The 14,975-nt window shown below is 40.7% G+C and overlaps 1 protein-coding gene across 1 annotated transcript; it reads left to right on the top strand.

The window, feature by feature from the left end:
* Window positions 1–365: 365 nt before the first annotated feature.
* MATN3 (matrilin 3) lies at window positions 366–14,299 on the top strand (the record flags this gene model as incomplete). Its single annotated transcript, XM_082302597.1, has 8 exons — window positions 366–489; window positions 2,128–2,697; window positions 5,505–5,627; window positions 6,056–6,178; window positions 6,714–6,836; window positions 8,723–8,845; window positions 12,342–12,452; window positions 14,247–14,299. 8 exons carry the CDS (start codon window positions 366–368, stop codon window positions 14,297–14,299), a joined length of 1,350 nt encoding a protein of 449 aa, XP_082158723.1.
* Window positions 14,300–14,975: the final 676 nt, after the last annotated feature.

Raw genomic sequence — 14,975 nt, 5'->3', positions numbered from 1 at the left:
CCTCGGTGATCACACTGAGAGCTTTTTCTCCCGTTCTTTTCAAATACTGCTCTGGAGACTGAAATGCAAAATTAGCCTGGACCAAACACTTCTGGTGAAAGAAAAACGGAGTCTCAGTTCCCCCCTGCGTCCGGGTTTGAACCTTGTCCAGGCCCTGCCGCACGTTCCCAACGAGGAGCTCTAATCCTCGCCCCCTTCCCTCTCCCGGCGGCTGAGCGCCCGTCGGGGCGGGGGAGCGAGGGCCACCGGCCCGCCCTGGGGAGGAGACGGCGGGGGCGGCCGATGCCCCGTCGGTGTCCCGTCCCCCTTCCCCGGCCCGGCAGCTTTAAAGGCGGCGCGGCGGGTGCGGGGCCGGCGGTGGCACCATGGGGCGGGCGCTCGGCATCCTCGGCTGCTGCCTGGCGCTGGCGCTGCTGCCGCTGCCCGCGGCCCCGCGGGGCCCCGCGCTCCGCCCGCGCCGGCAGCCGCGCCCGGGCGGCCCCTCCGCAGGTACCGCGCCCCGGGGACACCGCGGCCCGCCCGCTCCGCGCTCCGCTCGCTGCTGCCCCGAGCCCCGCGTAGCTCTTCCCTGCCTGTGCTCATTGCTCCAAACATTTTTATTTCAGACTCATGGAAGGACCAGGTTGCCGAAAAGCTTTTTGTTCTTCTTACTCTAAAAAAGAGAATTCTTCTACCTACAAACTCTGCATTGGGTCTTTTTACTTTCTTTTCTTTCCTTTTTTTTAGGACAAACATTGCTTGTCTTTTTTTTTTTTTCCTATGTCTTAAGCTACGTGTGCATGCACTAACATTTCTTCATATTTTCTCAGCTTCCCAAAGGCAAAATTGAGTTACAGGATGCATATAGAATGATATAGAATATACCTGGATGGGATCCTAGATTCATCTGGTCTATTACTCCATCCAAAGGCAAAATCAACTCTGCTGCTGTGCTTCCTGAGGGAATTTGTGCCAGTTCATTTTTTCCCTCTGTTTTCACTTGAATCAGAAAAAAAGTTTCTAACACCTTGAAAAAAAAAAACCAAGGTGCTGTTTTCACCTCTACTTTTAAGATACATCTGAAGATTTTTTTAAATTTTCAGCTGGAATGGAATAATAAAAGTGAACTTGATAGTAGCCAGGAGAGGTGTGTCAGGTTCCCAAAACAGCCCTCAAGGTGTGAACTCAAACTGAACACCTCATATTTTGCTATTTAATGCACTGGTGAGCCAGAATGTCTCTTTTATAGAAATACTCTTGTTTTGGGTTGTCCATTTTTCAGCTGCAAATCCAACCTTAATGATAGAAACTAAGTACATGGTACCATCAGTGTCAGGACATGGTATCAGGACTGGGAGGGTGCATTTCGGCTGTCTGCTGTCACTGTCTTAATTGTTTTTTCTCTTCCTAGAAGTGATGCTTGTCTCTGATCTGAGCTATGGCTTTTCTGCTTCTGTCTAGATTTATATGGCAGTGAGGAATTTTGGAAATATGTGTGTAAATGTTCATTTTTACATGTAAAATTACTTCATAACTAATTTCACTTTTCTCTCTGTTCTACAAGCCTTAAAACAGTAAAAATTTCCAAAGAAGCTTTTTTACAGCATTATTTGTGTCTTTTTCCTGTTGACCTTTATTTTTCTGTTGTGTATTTTGGATTGTTACTTGCAAACAAGAAATAATTCCTAACTAGCAGTTTATATTTTTACTATGCTAAAAAATATTAAGATTTGTTCCCTGTGTGATCTACTCAGATGTTTTGCCATTTTATTTCTTTATCTTATAAAAACTGGAATTCAGGCTTTATGGAAATAAAGAGTAAGTACATTTATATATAATTGCTCCATGTCTGTGTTGGCTGTTACATGAAAACTGCAACCCTTTGTTTCAAGGATAATTAGACATTTTGAGGGCTCAAATGTGCACCTATCTATTAATGCTTAGAAAAGTTCAGTTATTTATTAATTATTAAAATTAATATTTAAGAATATCTAATGTGTTGCTCACTATCATTTGAAGCCTCTTCATAAAGAATCAACCAACATTATCTGGTAGGAGCAGTTTGCCATGACAGCACTCACTGCCCTTGGGTGAGAGCTCCTGTCCTGTGTAGGAGACGACTGAAGCATTTTCCTTCCTTCTTGGCAGACACTGCCTGTAAGAACCGGCCCCTAGACCTCGTCTTCATCGTAGACAGCTCCCGTAGCGTCCGACCTGAAGAGTTTGAGAAAGTGAAAATCTTCTTGTCAGAAATGATCGATACCCTGGATGTTGGTGAAAGAACAACGCGTGTGGCGGTCATGAACTACGCGAGCACTGTCAAGGTGGAGTTTCCCCTCCGGACCTACTTTGACAAAGCCTCTCTGAAGGAGGCTGTGTCTCGCATTGAGCCCTTGTCTGCTGGCACAATGACTGGCCTTGCCATCCAAACTGCCATGGATGAAGTCTTCACCGAGGAAATGGGCACCCGGCCAGCAACCTTCAACATCCCCAAGGTGGTCATTGTTGTGACAGATGGTCGGCCACAAGACCAGGTTCAAGATGTGGCGGCAAGCGCCCGGACAGCTGGCATCGAGATCTACGCGGTTGGGGTAGACCGGGCGGACATGCAGTCCCTGAGGATAATGGCCAGTGAGCCCTTGGATGAACACGTCTTCTATGTGGAGACCTATGGTGTGATCGAAAAGCTGACATCCAAATTCAGGGAGACTTTCTGTGGTAAGGGGATCGGTCCAAAAGAGTAGTGTAACTTGGCTCCTTTTGACTTCTGCTGTGGTTCCACTCCCTAAGAAAGAAGTTTTTAATGAGTGTTCTGTATCGCATCTAAATATTTCCTTTACCATCCATTGGGCAAACAAGCCAACCCTTTTTTTCAGTTGAGGCCATGTAATGGCCTTTCATTTCAAATAGTGACCTTATTGCAGGTAACAGACCTGACTTGAGTGGACCTCCTTGTGCAGTTGGTCAGATTTAGTGCAAAAGAAATCACAGCAATTGGATGAGGTTTGACTGCATATATTTACTAAATGACTGAAGAGCTGTGCAGGCTGCTCATTTCTTTTTCCATCTCGCTGGGAAGCAAGGAGGGTGGGAGTGTGGAGCTGAAGGGATTCCTTATGGATCAGAGTAGGAAAATCAGTGTGGCAGGTAAACCACTGCACTGGCTTGAGCAATGTGGTGCAGGATTAAGTGCCCAAACACAGTGTTAGGCCATCTCAGGACGGGCTTTCACTCCTTAGGCTCTGCTGGGTTTTTCCAGTGTCCCAGGCTCACATCTCCCTCTGTTTCTCTTCAACTTGATTTAGACAAGGAACTCTGAGATGAGATGAATTAACTTTACTTTTTCAGGGCTGGTCTTGTAAAAATGCTGTATGTATTTGGTTTAGGCTAGAACTTCACTAACAACTCTAGGCCAGAGTGAGCTGATATTGTCATTTACAGGGAAAAAAGGTCATCTGGAGTATTTAGAACTGCCTACAGATAGCTGTGACACAGCCCTAGTCACAAAAATCAAATGACAACTTTTCAACAGTTAAAAAACTTGTGCAAAGCAGTTTTTTCTAGTAAATTTCTAATAAATTTACTTTAAAATAAGTCTCCAGCAAGTAATAGGTAAAATCAGGCGTAAATAACATTGTAAGAAAATTAAAATAACAGCCACTGTCTTGGGAACTTGGTTGGCAGTGTATTACTTTTTTATTTCAGAGCCTTACTAAAAACTACCACCACACCTTTTGAGTAGGTTTAGAGTGAATAGACCTCTTTCTCTAGGTATGAAATAAATGTGTAAGACCATCTGCAGACAGGACACTTTGCCCAATAATTAGCATAGGAAATGCCTTGAGGTTTGGCTTGACACCATGTTGTGCTGCTGATGTGACCAGATCCTCACAAGTGCCCACCTGGCTGGACAGGTATGTGTGCTGTGAACATGGCACTCATTTCCACCTATGTTCTTGCCAAAGCAAGTCCTTTCATAGCAGCAAAGAAAAAATCTCTTCTTCTTAAGAATAAACTTAAGAATTTTTAAAGTAATAATTTATTTTTGTACTTAAGAATAAACTTAAGAGTTTATTGTGCTGAAGCACAGAAATTATGCACCTGCAAGACTGGAGAATAAATCAGAGAGCTCACACATGTACACTTCCAGTGTAACTCTGAGTTGCCTGCATGCCGTTTGCCAGAATCTGTGGGATTAATGAAAAAAACAGGGTGAAGGAAATAGTCTTTAAAAAGACTACTATAAACCAAATGAATCTAAGAGGGTCTTGTAAGACAGTGTGGTAAACTGGGTCCCTTTCCAGCTCCAGAGTGCTTTTTTGGTAAGAAATCTGGACTCACCAGTGACAATTAGGATTTTCTTTGGTTTGACCAAGGCAAATAAATTTGTTTGTAGGGTGAACAGGAAAACTAATGTTCAGGAGAAAAATAGCTGGCCAAGATCTTGATGCATTGAAAGCATTATTCAGCATGAGACCGTCTCAGAGATGGAAAATCTTAGCCTTGAATTGCTGTCCAACTCAGGGACATTTGACTTTCCTACCACAAAAATCTGACCACTTGAGTCTGAGCTTCTCACTTATGCTTGAAAATATCACCCAGAGATTTTGTTCATAAATCATGGTGATTAATTCTCTTATTCCCAAGGGTGTAGCACAATGAAAAGGTGCTGTCTTTGTTTCAAATTTGTTTTTACCAAGACAAGACAACTCTATCAGCCTTTTTAGCGGACTTCTAAATCTTACTTGTTTTAGAAAATGGGAAATGTTGCCATTTTGTTGCCACAAAATTGCCTTGTTTTCAGAAATACATGAGAAGGTTCAAGCACTCTTGCTTCTGATTTCTTATCTCACCAGTATTGCTTTGGAGATTGATTTTACCAGTAGTCCATATCCACACTGTAACTACTAATAATCTAAGTAAAATCTCAGGTAAAAACAGATTTGTCTTCCCTTTCTCTCTCTAATCTTTCTTTCTGTTTTTATTTTTTTTTATGTTATTTTATTTTTAAATTTAATTTAATTTAATTTTGCTTTCTGTTGCATTTCAGTTTATCTGGGAGTTTTTTACAGTGCAGCAGGAATTCATAGATTGGGTTCTGTGCAGGTGAGCTGAAGTTCTTAAGCCAACAGACAGTGATGTATTTTAGCATTATTTTAACTGGCTGTCTGTAATAGAAAGGGACTGGATACGAAGAGCCAGACGGTCCTTTTCATTGCTGAGCTCTCACTTCCCGTGTAATGCTACTAAATGCTTAGAACTCTCCTTGTTGAACCCTTTTCAGGGCATCTCTTCTCCTGCCACCTCAGGTGGTGAGTTATTTCCGTGCGGTTTATGACCTCTCTCTCCTGGCTACAGAGGTGCAAAGGAGGCCTGTAACTTCTTGTGACAGCAACACAGCACTGACATTTACTACCACTAATCCAGCAAACAGTGCAAGATATACTTCTGTAAGCATGAATGATTAATGCCTGTTCCTTTCCTCTGGGATGACTGAAACACCTCTCTGTCAATGCCCTTTGTAGCTGTGAACGTGTGTGCCCTGGGGACCCACGGCTGCCAGCACGTCTGTGTGAGTAACGGGGCATCCTACCTCTGTGATTGCTATGAAGGATACACCCTGAATCCAGATAAGAGAACCTGCTCAGGTATTATTCCTTTGGAAGATGAGTTCAAATAGAAAAACAATAAAAATTTTACACTATAATTGAATTTGAGATGCTACTTGTGTGCTTCTGTTGAAACAGCAAACATCTGTATCTTTTTCAATAATAAAAAATCTAGTAATGAATAATAAATAAAACTCAACTGCAACTAATGGTGAGATGTAGTTTGATTCTATCACCATCCTTTTTATTGTGCCTACAGATCCATTCATGGGCCAGATGCGAAAATAAAGTCTTCAGATGTAGATACTGTATAGATATTTTCTCTACCACTTGTTCTAGTTCCTTCAACTACTATTGCCATTTCTGAGCTGATTCCAAACTGAAATATATTAAAAAAAGTGAATGTTCACTCCATTCCAAACTACTTGCTATTAACAGTGAGTTGTTTCTCTAACATGCCTTACAAGCTGTGGACACGTGTGCACCTGGGAGGCACGAGTGTGACCAGATCTGTGTGAGTAAAAATGGATCCTATGTCTGTGACTGCTATGAAGGCTACACCTTGAATCCAGACAAGAAGACTTGCTCAGGTAAGAATTAAAGGCTACTTGAATATATGAAACCCATGGAGATATGGACATGTTTTCTGTGAGTTACCCTAAAATGAGAACTCAGCTGTAGTCTTTCCCCTTGGTTTCAATAACAATAACATTGCATTTTTCTTTAAATTTGTTGACTAAAAAATGCAGTTTGGCACTTACCTACCATTTTATGGTCTTCACAGAATTCCATAAACATCGTTTAGCTGCTCAGTCTGACATGGGGCAAGTTACTGCTTATCTCGTGGGTTTTTAGGTTCATCCTTACTGGGGATGTACAGGACTGCTGGAATTGCTGATGAAAGACAGAACTGCATGAGATGTGATGTAGTCACGTCTTGCAGTATCTACCTCCTCCATTAAATAATTAACAATTGAATTCAGCTGTCTGCAGCATAATATAATAATGTAGTAGGACATTGGTTAAATTGTAATTAAAGTGTAATTACAAATGTTGAGCATTTAAAACAGTGAAGTGTCTGGGAGGGATTAATAGGTTTCTTTTCTAAACCATGGCTCACCACAGCCATGGACATGTGTGCACCTGGAAGGCATGACTGTGCCCATGTCTGCCTGAGTAATGATGGATCCTACAGCTGTGGCTGCTATGAAGGATACACTCTGAATTCAGACAAGAAGACTTGCTCAAGTAAGATCTGATTAAGGAAAAATTGTGTTCCACTGAAAGGAAGTAGCTTTTAAAAAGCCAGCTAATTTATGTTATTTTTCTGATAAATTATCTCAGAGTTTCTGTACAACCCCTGAAAACTCAGGGCAACTTTGTTTTTTCATATGAACAGTAGTAATTCGAGACCCTTGGCTATGCTACAGTTCTGTGAGGCTTGTATTTGGTAAGATTAATATGCCATTTGGCATTTCCTTGAGGACTTCACAGTATTTTCACACCCATGGAGCATGAACTGCCATATCCAATACATGATGTGTACCATCTCTGTCAGAAAACTCTTCAGTAAAGCAGCACAATGAATGAGGGAGAGCATGGACTGTGCTGGAAGAGGGACTGGAGTCTGTATCATCACGACTGTTACTGCTCTTTCTGGTGGATGTGTTTGGACCTTAAAAAATATTGCAGCCTTAGAGCTCTAGAGGATGGAGGGAAATGTTCCTTCTCAGTGCTGGTCTCTTGTGGAGAACAAGAGCATAGATGTAGCTGGTATTCAGGGATGTACACAAAAGTATATATTATCTACAGATTAATAACTATTCTATATTGTCTTCACTTGATTATGGTTTGATCTTCACTCTGAATTTCTTTGGGTGTCTCACTGGTTATTTATATAGGGAAAATCCTTTTTTTTCTACTTCCACTACAATCCTTTTCCTTACTATATTTTGTGTGACCAAGTGTTGAACTTAGGCTTCCAGTCCAGGAAGTTCCTAGGCAAATCTCTTCAGTTAAAGTCACAGTTCTCACAACACAAAAAGGTGAAGTCACAGGGCCTGAGTATTTCTTCCTGCCTAGGTTAGGAGCTGATTTTGTAAATATGGTGCCTAGGATTAGCTCTTAGCTGGCATTATAGAGAGGCAATAAATATGTGAGGGAATGTAAATTCAATTAGGTCTTCCCTTTGGGATTCCAATCCCAAACCTCATTTCATTGCACCGATTCTCCTCCTGCATACTCAAACTTTAAATTATTTTCTTCACATGCTTGCTTTTTTTTTTTCTTTTGAATCTCATTTTGCAGTATCCTGCTAATGATTTCCCAACCATTCATGTCTTTGTGACAATTACATCACAAAGATGTGCAAAAATGATGCAAAAATAGTCTAGGTCTGGGAGAGGGTATTTTCTCCTTTTCCTTTTTCCTTTTACTTTTCCTTTTTTTCTTCTCTTCCTTTGCTTCCCTTTCCTTCTTCTTTCTTTCTCTCTTTCTCACTTTCTTTTTTCTCTCTCTTCCTTTCTTTCTCCATCCTTTATTTTTTCTTGTGCCTTACTGGGCCTCCTTACTGCAAAGATATCCAAATATAGGAATTCCTTCTCAGCTTGTCCTTCCAGAATTGACATGTTAAATTTGGCAGAAAACAGCAGCCTCACACATAAAGTGCCCACTTTGTAACTGGCAGTGGGTGTCACATCTTTTTAGCAGCCACATACACTTTTTTGTTTATGGTCTTCTCACTCCATAAAACAGTGTCTTCTCCAACTCAATAAAAGCTGAAGTAATGCCAAATAGTCTCTTAGAATCAAGGTATTTGATTTCTGAAGTTGTTGGATAATTGTTTTGTAAATGCATCACTTCTAGTTCCATTCCTTTTGCCATCTGTTTGTTACAGCTGCAAAAAAGTGTTGCCAGTATTTCAAAACTTGTACTAATTTTGTGATGTTGATAGCCGGATAAAACCACACTCTCTGCACCCTGCTCTGGTTAATAGCATGCTGACATGCAGTAAAATCATCCTGGTTTGCATCCAAATGAAGATACATTCGCAAATGGGAATCACTACGAGCAGCTCTCAAGGCTGAAGTTTGGACATTGATTAATATTCTTCTCCTCTGAAATGCCTCCCTCAGCTGCTGACGTGTGTGCGCCTGGCAGGCACGACTGCGAGCAGGTCTGCGTGAGGGATGACCTGTTCTACACCTGTGACTGCCACCAAGGCTACACCCTCAACCCAGACAGGAAGACATGCTCAAGTAAGAGCAGATTGCTGATCCCTTTCCCCCCATGCCCTCCACAGCTAAGTGTATGTATTGAAATAACTCTCATTAGTACATTAATATATTTGTATCTGTTGGAGGAACTTTCATGTGCATCCAGGTGTTAAAAGACAGCTCTGTGTCACTCTGCCTTGCCCATTTTGAGCAAAATTCAGAGACACAAAGGATTTTATATGTAACAATGTTAGTAAGTACTCACCATGCAGTCTTTCTCAACTTAAAACTTAAGGCCTTCCCTAATTTCTGCAATATTGAGAAAACCCAGAACTGAGAAATTGTTGAAGAGAGAAGGGATTAGTCACATGCCTTGCAGTACTGTGGAATGTGTGTACCACCATGCAAGACAGTTTGAGGTGATGTCCTCCCCTCCAGGCTGAATTTCATCTTGCTGTTCCTTTCTTTAGCTTCTCAGTGGCTTTGTGCTACAGTAAAAATGTAATAATTTCAGAAGTGTTTCTTTCCTTCCCAGTCTCCTTACTGTAAAGTTTTTGTGTACTGGAAACCTTTCCTAGTGTGCCTTTGGAGCTCATGTGGCATTTCACATCTGGTGGGGTAAGGCACCAGCTGGGTCAGAGTGAGCAAGGTCTCAGGTATCCCTTGTATTAATTAATGTATTAATCCCCAGTAAGACAATTGCTGCTCCAAGGCAAGATCAGTTACACAGCTCAGTAGTTCCTGGTAAGATTCATAGAAGATAGGCTCCCAGCATGGAAAAGCATTGCCACTGGGAAGCATTTAAAAATGTTATCTTGTTTTTGGATAACTGCCTCTCCAAAGCACATCCTGTGTGAACTGATGTATGTGCACCAGAAACCCATGACTGGAAGCAGGTCTGTGTGAGTGGATCATACACCTGTGACAGCTATGAAGGCTTTATCTTAAATTCAGATGACAAAACATGCTCAAGTAATAATTTCATGTTGTGTTTTTTTCTGAATATGCTTATTTATTGAAGCACCTCTTTTTAATGTGTTAAACATTTTTAATGTCTTTGAGAAATGGTCTATCAACTCACAAGCTCCCAGGAAGCACAATCCCTTTTCATTCTTTTATGCCTCTTTCCATGAATATTTTGAGCTAGTTTGGTCCTTCTTGTTTAGTTATAACAATTACTGTATTTAAAATTAGTTTAAGTTTAATGTTGCCTCTTACCTATTGTTACACATTTAAGGACTCACTGTATTTAGAAATATAATCTGTCATAATCTACATTCCTTATGAAATGGGAATAATTGGCGGTGTTGGCAAGGCAGGATTCTGGGGCACCTGTCTCTGGGAAGTGAGTCTCCATTGCATACCACCATTTGGAGAGTGGCTGTGGGGGTCCAGAGGGGAACAATACTCAGGTTAGAACTACTGCAATGCTAAACCTTTTCTTCTTGCCCACTCCTCCAAGATGAGTGGGGCAAGCATGAACTCACCAACTGTTTTCTCTTCAGATGGGCAATACTGGGATCAAATGTTGGCAGAACTGCTCCACAGTTCGATGTAGAATCCTAAGTTAGGCTGGGTTGGAAGGGCCATCAAGATCTACCCAGCCCAGCCCTTGGTTCAGAGCAGGAATAACCTGGCATCATATCAAGTGGCTGAAGACCCTTTGTAAGAGCACAGTTATAGGTGGATATAGACAAACACCATCTGCAAAAATAGTTTCTGGTTGGTCTGGACTTGAACACAAAGGCAGTGTAAAAACACAGCTTTAGCATGGTTTTTGTGACTTGTTGGGCATCCCAGTGGCAACAGGAATGCCCCAGATTTTGAATATCAAATACTGGAAGACTCTCAAATTCATAGGACTGTGGAAGAATTCAGAGTACTCTTGGACAATTGCCAGAGTTGGTTGGAAAAGTAATTTTGTTACATCAGACAAAATCCAAGGAGGATCTGTATCTGTCACTGGAGAATTTAAATGCAGACATAAAAAGTTAACTGGCAGTTGGTTGGAAACCAACCGTGCTGGTGTGATGTTTTGAACTGGCCTTCCTCCAGCTGACTCTTGAACAGCTCTTCTTTGTACATTGACCATAAAGCCGGTGGAATGTTCCAAAGAGGGGAACTGGACAAATACAGCTTCAGTAGAATCAAGGAGACACCAGTTTCAACACTGGCTTTAAGACAAATGAATTTCTTCACTGCCAGAACTGCAGACTCATAGATTTTAGATTTTGCAGTTTCCCTGCAAGAAAAAAAAGAAGCCAAAACAATCCAGGAAAAAAGGGAAATGTACTTGAGTATAATATTTTTATTGTTTTACTGTGACAATGCTCACACACTTTGTTTGGCATTGGTGAGCTATGCATTTATATATCTAGAGAATAAAAAGATTAATATGCTGTTGCTACCTTTGCAAGCAATGAAAAAAACACTTAGGAAGGGGTGGGTATTATATACAGGTAAGAAGGGGTGGGTATTATATACAGGTAATACCTCTTGATAACTTGTTGAAAAAGTATTCATAGGGTGGGTCTCTTTTAGGAAGGCTTTGCCTTTGGAAACTTATTATTCCTGTCTCAGATGTATATGGTAATCTCACTAGCTACCTGTGCTGCAGTAGGTGTTGATACATTTGTTCTCAACCTTCAGCAAGTGGTGCAGCCTTAACTTATTACTTATTTTATGGAGTAGGTGAGGTTAAATTGCCTTTCATGCAGCTAAGAACTCACAGTCTTCTGCTGATGCTTGACATTATTATACTACAGTGAAATTGTTGTCTCTCTGAACTCGTTGTCATCATTGCTGGTTTTTTGTGAATTATGGAGAAAAAGGAATTCTTGAGGACAGCTGAGGCTGGTCCCCTGCAAGTCTGGAAGACTGAGGTCAAGACCTAGGAACAGATTCAATGGAAGCACTGTGGAGTATAGCAATGCTTGCTTTCTCTTTCTGAAGAGACTGGTGACTTCTCTGTCATACTAACTGGCTCTTCCAGTGATACTGCTGTGACTTTCTGCTAGATTTTAAATTCACTTGGGCCTATTTGAATGATGTCATTCCCCCCATCTATAGTCATGTGACATTGGAATGGATTTGTGTGCACCCTCTTGAATCAAGATAGATATTCCCTATGCATGTATATTACCAGTGTTAGAAACCAAGAATACTTGTGGGGTGACACAATTAAAGTTGATGGGGAGGCTGGTTGGTCTCTGCAGCCAGCCCCTTTTTTTTTTTGCTCAGTAATGGTCTAATTTAAAGAGTGTAGAACATCCAGGTAGGCAGGCGATGAAATCACTGCTCTGCCTTCTTCTTGGTTAGTTGAGCTCTCTCTTGCCTGTCCTGGACTATGACACTCACGTCTCTGGCTACACACAAGCCCCTGTTCATTGCTGTCCCTCCTTCCCAACTGCCCTGGCTTGCAGTGCTTGCTGTAGTCTTACAGCATGGATTCGACTCCTTCCACAGAGTCAAGCATTTTCTTGGGATTTAAATGTTCAATAATTGTAATAAAAATACTAAATGCTGTTTTCTCTCTTAGGAGCCATAACGAGCAGTCTTGTAACAACTGAAGAGTCCTGTAAGTGTGAAGCCATAGTTGCCCTCCAGGACTCGGTGACCTCACGCCTTGAAACTCTGTCCTCAAAATATATCCTTTTTTTTACATGATCACCTGCATTTAGCACTTTACTGGTATTTTAGAGGTAACTGTTTTGACATAAACCAGGGAAGAAATATCCCTCAAAAGAGAAAGTATTTTCCGGGTGATTTTAGAAATATTATGGAAAAAAATCTTGTTTGCAAACATGACTATATTTTCACACTTCACTGAAGAGCAACATGATACAGATGAAATAAATGCATATACCCACATTCCCTAGATTACTTATACCATGTTGAACATCAAGCACAGCTCTACTCATAATTCTTCTGGATGACTTTTACTGTTACATCAAACACTGAGTTCTGACCCCTCTTATTATGCCCCAAAATTTTAGAGACAACTTCATGTGTGACAACAGTCCCATTAGCTGTGGTATTCCTCTGCATCCCACTTCCACAGGCACTGTCCCAAGTGATTTTCAAGCACCTTCTTTTCTCTGGAAATGTGTGAGCAAATTAGTGTCCTGGGATACAGGAAAATGGGAGAGCTGCAAGGCAGGGTGCTGAGGCTGGAGCCTCTGGGCAAGTGTTGGGTCCAGAGGAGGTCTGAGGTGCTGGTGGGTGGAATTTGCCAGCTTCGTTTGCTGCAGTGCCATGTCTGTACCCGTGAAATTTGGCCAGCCCCTGCATTAGACATTTCACAAACATGTGGGAGAGAAAAAAACCCATCCAACCACCAAAGAGAAAGTGGTGAACTCTGTGTTACCACAGCAAGCCTGCATGCTGGAAGAAATGCCCTCAGATGACATGGCAGGAACTAATAACTGGAAATTAAAGCGAGACAAGCCGTGGTACATTATAAGGTACAATTTTTAGGAGTGGTTGGTCACTGTTACAATTTACCAAGGACTGTGGCAGATTTTTTTTGCTGAAATTTTTGAGACTTAATGTTTTTTTCTGTCAAAGCTGCTTCAGTTCAAATAGGAATTGATTGAAAGGAGCATTATGTCTGTGGTTATCATCCTGATCCCTGGGGATTCACAATCAAGGAAGAGTGGGATATTTAAGACTAAAAAAAAGGAGAGTAAACTAGTGAGTTTTATACATGAACTCATCATTTACATAGATAAAATAACTTTCCAGTTTGCCAAAGTTTCTGAAAGCCAAATGAAAACTTCTGCCAAGGTCACAAGACTTTCCCAGTTTTTCAATAAATTCAAAGTTATTTTTATGAGATCTAACTGCACATCCCTCTTCTTGCAGTGTGCTTGGAGTTCAGTTTATCTGCCTGGGAAAAGTGAGGGGAAGAACTCTGATTTTCCTGGATTATAATATATAATTACAGGGACTCTAAGTAGTTAGAACTGAACACCAAGATATTTAAACCTGTAATGTCATCTCAGTACTAGCACATCCTTCAGAGATCAATCTTTCTGCCCCAAGAGTTCATGTTAAGGAAGAAAATGTTGTGGGTTTAAGTTAGGAACAGACTTTATTATAAAGAACTGAGTCTTTCTTTCAAAGTTATTCTTTGATGGGCCATTTCTATCCCTAGCATCCTTTCAAGACAACCTGGAAAACAGCAGAGACCATCACCTGCTGCTCTTCATCCCTGAATATCACCTGATCCAACTCCTTTTTAAGAAATTAGGGTGGTTGAGATTATTTGGGAAGATGCCAGATCTTGATGGAGCTCTAAAGCATTTGGAAATCTCTATTTCAAGCATGTATTGACCTCATCTAGAAAACAGACTGCTTTTTGAAAATGCAGCAGTGAAAAAGACTGTAAATAAAACAAACCTTATAGACATCTATTTTATTGCCCTTAACAACTGACCACTAGAGGAAGTGTCTGAGAAACTGCGGGCATATCAAGACAGACAGCAGATTGTCTAAGCTATCATTCTGATTGATTTTAAAATAATCTTTCAGAATCAAACCTTTTTATTGTTTTCAGCAAGCTTTATTTCACTGCACAGCTTACAAAACAGAAGTTGGTTTATTATTATTGACAAATATCAAGAAGACTTCAGGAAGACAATAGTCTTGAAAATACAGTGACCCTGAGATCTTCATATACAGTCACTTTATAGCCACGAAGCTACCCATACCTGCTGTGCTTCAGTCTGTACTGCAGATACTGCTGTTCTGTAGTAACTGCATTTTTTATTCTCTTACTTCAAAGTAAATACAAAAAAAAAAAAAAAAAGAATGGACACAGTATATCACATTATATAAAACTTTGAAATGGCAAGGCAGAACGAAAAAATGTGCCCATGTCTTCTTTCCATTAAACTGGAAAGTAAGTTGGGATCTTGTAACTTATTTTAATAAAATACAATATGATATGCAGATTGATGTTGTAAGTTATTTTGTATTCAACTTAAAGGGTGTGTGTTATGAAATAAAGGGTTTAAAAAACCCAAGGAAACAACACCTCAAAGATAAAGGAGGCATAAATGGAAGAATTAAACAGAAAACTGCCCCAAGTCACATGTTTGGAAAAAGAAGTATTTTATTTTAAAACCTAGAAGTCATTGAAAATATAGATAAAAGATTTAACAGTAATTTC

Source organism: Coloeus monedula (genome assembly GCF_965178545.1).
Source record: "Coloeus monedula genome assembly, chromosome: 2".
Classification (NCBI taxonomy): Eukaryota; Metazoa; Chordata; class Aves; order Passeriformes; family Corvidae; genus Coloeus; species Coloeus monedula.
The sequence above is the reverse complement of the archived record's forward strand: the minus strand, read 5'-3'. Positions and strand labels throughout refer to the sequence as shown.